This window comes from Cimex lectularius, unplaced genomic scaffold (assembly GCF_000648675.2).
Source record: "Cimex lectularius strain Harlan isolate CLEC.00 unplaced genomic scaffold, Clec_2.1 scaffold5, whole genome shotgun sequence".
Taxonomy (NCBI): domain Eukaryota; kingdom Metazoa; phylum Arthropoda; class Insecta; order Hemiptera; family Cimicidae; genus Cimex; species Cimex lectularius.
The window spans coordinates 2,637,740-2,649,002 of NW_019392993.1; the positions used below are offsets into that span (position 1 = coordinate 2,637,740).

At 35.0% G+C, this 11,263-nt stretch overlaps 1 protein-coding gene across 2 annotated transcripts in view; it reads left to right on the plus strand.

Annotated features, from left to right (window-relative positions):
- Window positions 1–7,631, plus strand: part of LOC106666094 (low-density lipoprotein receptor-related protein 6) — a 32,031-nt gene extending 24,400 nt beyond the window's left edge. For both annotated transcript variants that reach the window (XM_014392993.2, XM_014392994.2), the window contains 6 exons: window positions 1,076–1,320; window positions 1,581–1,769; window positions 1,853–2,030; window positions 2,093–2,330; window positions 2,385–2,691; window positions 6,341–7,631. In XM_014392993.2, coding sequence (XP_014248479.1) covers window positions 1,076–1,320; window positions 1,581–1,769; window positions 1,853–2,030; window positions 2,093–2,330; window positions 2,385–2,691; window positions 6,341–6,761 — 1,578 coding nt within the window. In that variant the 3' untranslated portion in view covers window positions 6,762–7,631. The remainder of the gene's footprint in view (window positions 1–1,075; window positions 1,321–1,580; window positions 1,770–1,852; window positions 2,031–2,092; window positions 2,331–2,384; window positions 2,692–6,340) is intronic.
- Window positions 7,632–11,263: the final 3,632 nt, after the last annotated feature.

Consider the following 11,263-nt stretch of genomic DNA (forward strand, 5'->3'; position numbering starts at 1 on the left):
AAACTACTCAAATATTCCATAAATAATTTGCACTAAAATATTAAAATAAAAACCCAGCTAATAATTAGCTTTTTTTCTCATTCTGATCAAATATATATTCCTTTAGAAAGAAAATAGAGCAGAAAAATCTGTCCCTCAAAAAATCATATAATTTAAAATTTTACATAAATTAAAAAATGAAGCGTAATGAACTACATGATCTGAATTAAAATTCAATTTTCATTTCTCTAAAATTATAGCATTTATTGCTCAACAAATAATTCTGCTATAAAAGAAAAATCCATTTCAACTTCGACAGAAGTGACGGGAGCATACCTGTAGGAACTTAAATTAACTAGATCATTGATTTCCTGTATAAAAAATTTATTTTTTCCATTTAGGATTTCATTAATTTCTCCCAATTCAAGCAATCTTGTATTTTTGCTATTTGTGGTGCAAAAAAAATTGAATGGATTCAAACCCGGGACCTTACCAGGTCAATGCCTAAACTGTTGTGGCCACCGACGCCCCTTTGGGATGTTCTTTAATTTATCTTGCAATATAGCTCCTCCATTGCTGGGGATTTACTCATTTCCTTTTTTTTATGAAAGGACAATTCCAACCTGCTATTTTAGAAGTTGAAATTACCATTTTCAGTATTTTTTAAGGTGTATTAGGTTGAAAATATGAAAAGAGATTTAGAGGGCAATTTTTGTTCTTGAAATTAGGCCCAAATTTCCACAATTCGACTACTTCAATAAAGTAATTTTTCAGGAAAGACAAAAAAAAAAAAAAAAAAAAATGCACCTAGAAGTTTTGGAAATAGTTGTCTCAAATAAGGTGCCGATTATTTCAAGAAAATTGTACTGTGACATTTTTTCCTCTCATATTCTTAACTAATTTATTTTTATTTCTTTAATCAATTAACAATGTTTCAAAAATTGAAGAATTCTTCAAATATGCAAAAATATGTCGAAAATTTGAACCATTGATTCACAGAAATTTTTTTGTACAATGCTATGAGCTTATTTTACAAGTCAATATTTTTCATTTTCTGTCAAAAATAGCTAAATTATAGTCAAATTTAAATTTCTAGCTTGAAGGGAGATCACAGACTACTATCAAGAGGTGGTCTCAAGGTGTGTCGAGTGTCGTCGTAAGTGGGCTTTATGGTACTACATCTTTTGCAGTTGATCCTTTCTACCGAGTGCTATTCTTCACTTGCCCTAACGAAGGCACTATCAATGCCACAAAGCTCGATAACGGCACTTCTACCACCGTTGTTATCCGGACTCATCCTTCTGAAAAACCAAAGTTCATCGCTCTTCATACTCTAAAAGGGTAAACTTTTTTTCTGTATTAATTATTCTTTTTGTTTAAGGTCTTGGTTGGGATGAAAAAGTTAGTGTCACCAGTGGGATTTGAAGGTCGTGGGTTCAAAATCCGCTTGTGACACTCACTTTTTCATCTCAACAAAGACCTTACATAGAAAGAATAATTAATTGAAATAATTAATATGGTCAATTAGACCACTAAACATAAATGGAATTGTTTATAAATTTGTTGTATTGTTTAAGTGATTTGTTTGATTTTTGTTTTAGTTTGTTGTTTTGGGTCGGAGAAAGCAGGGAAAGTCGGATTTACAAAAGTCGTATGGACGGAGTGAGGAGAGTGACTTTAATCAGCAACCTACCCCAAGTTGTTTCGTTAGCAGTGGACCAGAAGGATAGTGCCATTTATTGGGCCACAGGTATGCATCTAGAGTCGGCCGATTTTGAGGGAAAAAATAGGTAAATTATTTATTTCTTTAAAAACTAAGCTCTGTTAAAAATTTGTTTTTCTTTGAGTCTATTTAAAGTGACTTTTATTGTAGAGTCATAATAGCAACTGGAGAGAAAATAAATTGGATAGCAGCGATGGGCAAGTCAGTATATTGGATTCATTCAACATCAGTGATGAACTATGACAGGCACACAAATCATGCTAAAATTGTGTTCAATTCCCACAATCACCTTGTAGCTTTAATTTCTATGAGGGTGCCTTCAAAAAAGGTAGTTTTTCATATATATATATCTATGTAATTTTGTTGTACTAACCAAACAACCTTTTCTAGTCTCTAATTCAACCAAATTGGAAATGCTGGAATGGGGAAATATTGCAGTCCCATATAGATTGTACAAGGGAGGGCCCGTGTTCGCACGATCAATTCTCTTGCATTTCATCTCCGGGAGAATGCATACCGATGAAGTGGAGATGTGATTCCATGGCGGATTGTTTTGACGGAAGTGATGAGACTAATTGCCCCCAGTGCGCTCCTGACAAATTCACCTGCCAGCCATCGTTATGCATCGGTATGTTTGGCGTTTGAGTCGTTCTAAAACGTACTGATATCGGATTTTTTTAAGATATGAAATTTGTCTGCGATGGGACTCCTCACTGCCCAGACAATTCAGATGAAAAATCCTGTTGCATCACAAGTGGAGGCCATCAGTGCGGTTCGAGGTGCATACCGGCACAGAATATATGCGACGGCTGGTCAAACTGTTCCGATGGTTCAGATGAGTCTGCTGAGGCATGTGCCACTGCTGACAGAAGAAGGATGGCAGTGGTATCAGATGGCCATATCTCTCAAGGGCCCATTGTATTCATCGTTTTTGTCATTGCTAGTCTTATTGCTCTTGTTGGCTACTCCATTTTCAGATGGCATTCAAGGTAATTAATTATTATTATTATATTAGAGAAAGGAAATTTTAAAAATTAGTAGTAATTTAGAAAACCTATGTATTAATTTTAGTACACTACAGTCCTGTTTAACACAATTTCATGAGACCATATATGGTGGTATGGTATGGTAGAAAAGGATACTAGGAAGCGGGGTTTGTACTCCCCAGGCACTGCATTACAGTTACACTAATTACTTAAAGTCTAAGTTACATGTTTCACTCTTCTATTTTTTCGATAAGTAGATTAACTCATGATTTATACCAGCTCATGAATTTTATTTCAAATTTACATAGTGATGAAAAAATAAGTAACCCTTGAATATTAATTTTGAAAACGAAAAAAAAAGAAAGAATTTTGCTTATTGTTTTTTTTTTAAATTCCACTAGACCAACTTAGTACAAGTTAAATTATTATTGTATTAAATATTTCGCATCCGACATCTGATTACAATAATAAGTAATCATGAACCTTTTTTCAACAATGGAGTAAATAGTTTTAATTTGATTAAATTCGAATCCCGCTCGTGACATTGACTTTTTTATCTCAACTAAAAACCTTAATTGTAATATATTGATTGGTCAAACAGACCACGAAATTAGTGAATTAAATAAATAAATAAATGAATAGCAACTATGTGCATAATGTCCACTATCTGCTATATTCAAACAATGTCCAGTACATCCTGAAGGGTACGCGGCTTTGTCCTCGATGCGATCTTGTTCCCCAGTTGGAAGTGTATGGCTCCTTGTACTACTGGTAGTCGGGAGTGAAACTTTCTGAATCTCTCTTGGATTGTTTCGCCGATAGAAGGTATGTTGAGTTCCCGGTGCAACTGGGAACCACGCTGTGTCTACTGCAATCCTCAGAATTTTGTTCTACCTGGATTCTTTTAATTTTGGATGGTGGGCAGCCCCCATATTTCACACTCGTAAAGGTCTTATGTTGGATTTATAAATCAGGAGAGATATTTTAGGTTTAAGCCTAGATTTTCTATTCATTGATGGGTACAACATACTGAGGCGGGCGTATCCATCTTGCTTTGCCATTAATGTGTATATTATAATTTAGTCTCCTGTCCATTTTTATTCCGAGGAGGGGTAACACTTGTGTTTTACAAAATCATAAACGTTCCGTGAATCCACTTCCACATGACTTCCAACAGCAATAGTTAATTTTTAATAAAAAGTGTGATTAAGCAAGCGTTTGTGTTGTTTTTAATTAACACATTGGATTGGTAAACTCAGATCTAGGTTTTCTAGTCAAACCACAGGTATGACTATCACTGTAATGCCTTATTTATAAAAGCATTTGTGGTAGGAAGGGGCATTTACTTGGAATTGTACAGTCTTTTCGCCCCAGTGCCGAGGTTTGTTTACTATTGATTGTCGTTTATTGTTTGTAAATTGGTTGTGTTCAAAAGTTCAGCATTTTTGGTAGTAACATTGGACTAATCTTAGCTCAATTCCAAAACATATAGTGCTAAGATTATTTTGACTTCATTAAATTCAGAGCAGCAGCGTATCTAGCTGAAGATCGTGGGTTCGAATCCCGCTCGTGCCATTGACTTTTTTATCTCAACTAAAAACCTTAATTAATTGTAATTATTTTGCCTTTTTATGCATTCACTAAACGACACTCACACATAGGACAGGGCAGTTGTAAAACAAGAAAAACTTCTTGTATTAAAATTAACAATTGAATCAATAAAATAAGATTAATGATAAATTTGTTACAATGAAATGAAAATAGAATAACTCATTTTTATTCTTGAAATCTGATTAATTAAATATAGAGTACTTTTTTTAAAATCTCCTTTTCCTCAAGATAACATGATGATCATTTCGATCATCGTATTCGTGGGAGCAAGTTATTGCTTACTGACAATATCGTTACTCCAACCTACAGTACTATGATCAAAATTACAAATCAATGAGAATTTATTAAATAATAACTAAACTATTTATTGAAAAGTAAATAAATGGAAATTAAATAGGGTCCTTATACCATGTGAAAATAAACTAAATTAAAATTAAAGTTCAAGTTAACAACAAAACACAACAATCTCTTTGACACCAAAGACTCAAATTTGCTTTTCATATTTTGTTAATAGCGATAGATTCGCATCTCGCCTACACCACTTATAACATAACTGGCCTTTTTCTTCTCACAATCTGTAGAACATTGATGGGGAGGGGTGCTTGGTCAATCTGACGTGAGGTTCTAGCGTAGTCACACTCTGTAGCATCACACATATAACAATTAAAAATGCCTTTTTGATGGATGCCAATGGACCAACCAATATAGAAATGTCCAGTCTTTTTTGAAACAGAATACACATTTTTTATTTTTTATTTTTATTGTTTAAACAACAGTGTTTCAAAGTTCAAAGCACCCACCGATACACTGTCTTGAGCATTCCCAAAAAATAGGCCTCTTCCGTTGAAGTCTCCAGCCTCCTCGACCATGTGACTAGCAGAAGAGCGTTTTGGCGGCTTTGAATTCTTCTGCCCCTTTTTTTTATTTTTATTATTATTATTATTACCCTGTGACGGAATTTTAACTGCAAAATTATATGAACCCCTGTGGTGATGGTGTTTTTGAAAAAAAAAAAAAAAAATTGTAAATATGTCGAGTTTGAATGCAGGGCCACTAATGATGAGTGTCATGTAATTAAATTAAACTGTAGCGGCCACCGATGCCCCTCCTGCCTCCTTAATAGTGTCGATAGTGGAAGGAAGCTTTGGCGGCCTTTACAAATATCACTGTCATAGGTACTCCTAAGACAAAAAAAGAGAGAAAAAACTAAATCACTTAGGCTAATATGCCCAAAATTGACAATACTAGAAAGTCAGTTGTATAAAAAACATGATGATACAACTGCCTCGCAGCATGTTCTTCTTGAGCAAGAAAACTTAGAAGTCTCCAGCTTCCTCAACAGTGTGTCTAGTGAAAGGGCGTTTGAACTCGGAAGCAACTGTCCGAGCAGTCTGGGTGAAAATAAAATGACCAAATCGCTTGATCACTCATCACTCGTATCTCATAGTAGAAACAGTATGATTGAGTTCTCAAAAGATGCTGAATAATTTCATGATTTTACTACTCCTTGATTATGCCCATCACTAATATATACATACGCATGCAATAAGAGGCCCTGGTATAAATCCTGATTTTTTTAAATATTTTTATTTGTAGGGCACATTAACATTGAAATGGGTTAATCAGGAATTCAGTTTAACTAGTCTGTAGTGTTTTTCATTTATTTGGTATGATTTACATGTTCGTTTTTAGCAAGAAGTTAAAAATTAATGTATTATTGTGTTCTGTTTTGTTGATAATAAACAAGTTTAAAATAAATTTTTGTAATTGTTGATCATTTCGATTTGCCTATCTTGCTGGGTTGGTCTGTCAGATATGGGTTGCTGGGTCTGTACGATTTAAATCGATTTGTGAATCTGCTGTCTTCATTAGTCTGTGCTTTTTTTGGCCATTGACCCAAACTGAAGATGGCAAAATGCCAACTTGCATCTTGATAGGCGATAGGTAGATCAAAATGGCCAAATTACATATTCATAATCCAAATTTCACTGCAATTATCTTAAAATTGTTTTGTATAATTTATTTTGTCTATTTTTTCTAGAAAATTAAAATCAGGTGTGGCTGTTGTGGGACCGAACGATCCTGCGTTGGATCCTCTATCTCCCAAAACAAGAAACGGCCAGGTGCCAGTCATGGGAACTAAGTTGCATCCCGGATCAGGTATAGTGAGAATGTCATCATTGCAGAGGTCCACTTCATCACAACCGTCTACAGGATCTCTGTTCTGTTACCCTTTGAACCCACCGCCATCACCAGCGACTACCAACAAAGAGCGGCTTACATTTTATCGTCCACCGCCGCCCACGCCTTGTTCAACTGATGTTTGTCACGAGACCGACTCTAATTACCAGGGGGAGAGTGAACCTCTTCCCCCTCCACCAACACCTACGAGCGCATCACCATCACCGTCATCGTCTACATACTTCCATCCTACTCCACCGCCGCCTTCTCCAACTGTATAATTTTGTCTCTTTGTGATTTATGTGGTTGACAATCTGTGATAATTTTGTTTAACTGATTTCTTCATTTCTTTTCTTGTTTTTTTCTTTTTTTAAGCTCAACTAGTTGGTTTGGGAGAAATACTCTTTAGAACTTTTATTTGGAACTATTGCTCATTTCTCCTAAGAAATTGAAATTAATTGCAATTGTCTCTTGTCAGGTTGCTTTTAAAACCATATTCCTTTTTTACATGACAAAACACAAAGCGTACAAACATGCTAAAACTTCTTTTTCTGTCACATACTATTGTATAGTTTTTGTCTTTATTTGACTATTCTTATACCCAAGTGCCACTAGATTATCACCATTTTGAAACTGTATAATTTAGTTTATGAGAAGACTGTCAAGTCTAACCTTTTGAATTCCTTTTAATTATATTGACTGATTTAGGCATTACAACACACTTAAGGCCTGTGTTAATTAAGTCTTGCCAAATTAAAATAATATAAGTGCAATTTTTAAAGTAAGTAGCATGTAAGTCGATAAAGATTATATTAAAATTTTAACTGGTTTAATTCTGAGTGATAAAACATATCTTGATTTTTTTTTGTCACTTAGCAATATAAATTCTCACTTGTGCCTTTTTCTATTGCCTTTGAAGAGGAACGTTAGTGTCTTTGGAAATTTTTGTATAGATGTAAAATATTTGTTTTATCCTATAAAGTGAATGTACAAATTATATTTAATAAAATAATACGATAAGTTGCTTAATTATGTAAATTCTTAAAGTTTATAAGGTGTATAATAAGTGCCTTTCATACCTACATCTTTAAATATTTATTGTTTTTACTTTGTTGATAATACAAATAAAATACAAACGTTACAATTTTAAATGTATTTTTTATTCTATTTTATCTACAAGTGGGCATCGATTGGTTCGTCACATTTGGTGATTAAAATCATTTATTGTTCGTCATGAATTTTGAATCGTTTCATCACAGTCAACCGTATGATACTTTTCTGTCCTGACTATCTACTCAGAGAAACTGGAAAATAATTATTTCAAGGACGGGCTGAACATTGGTCAAATCCATAAACAGAGTTGTTTTCAGTCATTTAATATGCAAATCAAATACATGCCATAATCAAAATAAAAGGTCATGTTATATAACTTTCAATTTTTTTTTCTTTTGGCCAACCTTCATGACCAATGTCGTTAAAGCAGGTTTACTATTTCTTAGCGGCTAGATTTCATTTTAGCTCATAAACATGTAATCGGCTCTACAGGATATTACTATTCAATACGCACAATTTGGTGAATTTATTCTTTTCGACTATAAATGCATTGCCACGTTTGGAGACCACCATCAGGTTGGAAGACGTTGTTAATACAGCGGCCATGTCGTTTAATCAGATGTACAAGGTGCAGTCAAGCCACTGAACATCATTAGATATTGAACAGTTAATGAGATATGGCGTCATGAAGAAGGTACAGCCAAAACAAACAAAATCCTCGGGATTGACGAAACGATTGATGTTGGCCAAAAACTGGTATATGATGAAATGATTCAGAAATTCACCTTTCTGAAACAAAAGAATGCTGTGAATCGATGAACACTGCTAAAAGTAGAGTGAAACATCTTTTCCTCCTATTAATCCCCCTTACACCACACATTCATAGACAAAGTGTGGGAGAACAAGAATCGAAACCAGGAGGAACTAATGGGACGAAGTTGGCTGGCACGGTGGAACTGATGGAGGGTGGAAAAGCAGCGGCGGGGGATCTGGGAAATATGAGGTTTCCAAGATAAGGTCTGGTCAAGTGCGATCCGAAGGTTCTTGACAGTGGGGCAGAAAGAAATAGGATGATTGTTAATGGTAAAAGGAGGGATACAAAGTAAGGATTGGAGGAGAGAACGAGACCCAAACCCGATGGCCTGAGACCTTTTTGACATTAAGGTTAAGCCCAATTTTTAGTGACCCAGAAGCTAATTGGATTTAAGTTGTGAATTTTTACAATTGAGGCTTGTAAGTCAGTAGGCGGAAACCTTTGGGAATTGTCTGCATAAAGATGTTCGAAGCAATGTTTTACGGAATTAAGAAAGTCGTTAATATAGAAACAAAAAAGAGAAGCAGTGATACTTGACTCGAGGGAATCCAGAAGTGGGGTAGAGGATGGAGGACTAACTAGGGTGTACATGGCGAACTTCGACAAAATTAATAACTTAAAAAATAAAGTAATATGAATAAATAAAAAACTAATGAGTACTGAAAACGAAAGTTTTTATTTTTTATTTATTCATTCTACGTTTATTTGTGCTCAAGTAAGCAAAATAGATAAGGTAAGTAGACGGACAGGACTGGACTGGAGTGTGGACGGTCGATCGGTTTCCTAGAATACTGAGGTCCTTCATTACTGAAATGCTGCTCCTGGAATACCCTGGATTTTTCCAATGTTGTAGAAAGTCTTCCAAACAGTTTAATGGATCCAATTAAATGCAGTCGTTATTTTGAGAGAACACATCCAGAAATCGAGAAAAACACTGATTTTTTCATGAGGAAGCGCACTGAAAGAAACATTCGTATTAATTTGAAGATAGTGGCCAGTTTTGTTGAAACTGAAAACGGTTTGACCCACCCATTATTGGTCTTGCAGCATTGTATCTTGAACTGTTGGGAAGTAGTACACAAAGGACATCTCCAAACTTCGAAGGTGGTTCGACGGTTTTCATCATTAGAAAAGGCTAATAAAAAATAATTATTACCGCAAAACAAGAGATCATTATAGTATGAACAGAACAGGCCCTAGGTGCGTACCTTGAGGGACGCCAGAGGTGGCCATAAAACCAGAAGTTTTGATCCTGAATAGAACAAACAATGAACAATGTTTCAAGTATGATTGTTCAGAAATCGTGAGATGCGGTCTGGTGTCATGTAGGTTTCAGAAAAACATTTTCTTTATCGTGCCAACGTTTCGATCTTTATTGAGATCATCTTCAGGGCTCAAAGTGTTTGTCTTCTGTGTAATTGTGACATTCTTGCGTGTCGTGTTGAGAGTTTCTGAAACCTACATCACACCAGACCGCATCTCACGATTTCTGAATAATTATCGATTAACGGTCACTAATCACCACACGTTTCAAGTATGATTCAATCCATGAAACTATTTTGCCCTGAATGCCAAGATGCTGGATTTTAAACAATAAACGGTTAAATTCAACCAGAATCAAATGCCTTGGAAAGGTCAGTGTAGAGAGTATCCACCTGTAATCCATCCTCAATCATATTCGCAAGAAATTCACGGAAAACCAATGGATTCGTAGATCTTTCAGGCGTAAAATCATGTTGTTCTTCTGCAATAAAAGTCGATACTGACTAGAAATTGCGTCTGTAACAATTGATTCTTGGGAAGATAGCTTAACAATTGGGCGATAGTTTACAATCTTGATTCTATCACCTTTTTTAAAGACTGGTATAATAAAAGTTTTTTTTCCCATAGGAACTGTACCGTGACTCAGAGGTTTATTAAATAACATGCTAAAAGGCTTTACAAGATATAAGGAGCAAGACATCCAAATTAAAGAAGGCACATCATCAGGACCAGGTATTCCATTGGACTTAATTTTTTGAATTTGATCAAAAATCAAGGATTCAGTAAAACTTATATGACTTTTTGAGTTTTCCCTCCTTTTTGCCATTTTTCAACTCAAAAGGTGGGGTTGAGATGGGAAGTTGGAGTCCGAGTGGATCGAAGTCACGATAGCTCAAGTGGTAGAGCAGCGACGTATCTAGCCGAAGATCGTGGGTTGGAATCCTGTTCGTGCCATTGACTTTTTTATCTCAACTAAAAAAAAACCTTAATTAATTGTAACTTATATTACTATTAAAAACCACTTTTTGTAATACCCTAAAATGGTACCGAGTTACATTGAAAAGGTTTATAAGGATCGGACATAGAAGGTAAGATATTACTCAAAAAGAAACTACCAATTCGTTCGGTGATGTGAACATCATTATCATAAACACAACCAGCACCATCAACCATCGATTTAGGATAACATTTCACCTGTTTCATCGAGTTTACAAATGACCAAATGTGTTTAATATTTTTACCCAAACGAGAGGTATAACAAATATAATAATTCGTTAATAATATTTTATGCATCTCATAGCACCTAGCTTTTTCTGTATTTGTCAGATTATAATTTTGTGAATTAGCTGTACGAAATGGTTTAAACATTTTTGTTTAGATTGATATCAATTCTTTTTCTCTTTACAAAATTGCTCTTTCAATGTAGCTTTTGCCTTTTCCAATTTCAAAGTCAGCCTGTCGGGCACGCATTTCAGGCTAAAAATTAAACAATGAAAATTATAACGGGGCGGCAGAGTGAAAAAAGAAAAAAAAAACGAGGGGACAGAATGGAAGTCTGAGAGAGCGGAACGGCTTCCTTCCTGTGAGGAAACAGGAAGCCGGAGAAATAGTGTGTTTTAAATCATAGCCGATGGTGATCTCTCTCTCTCTCTC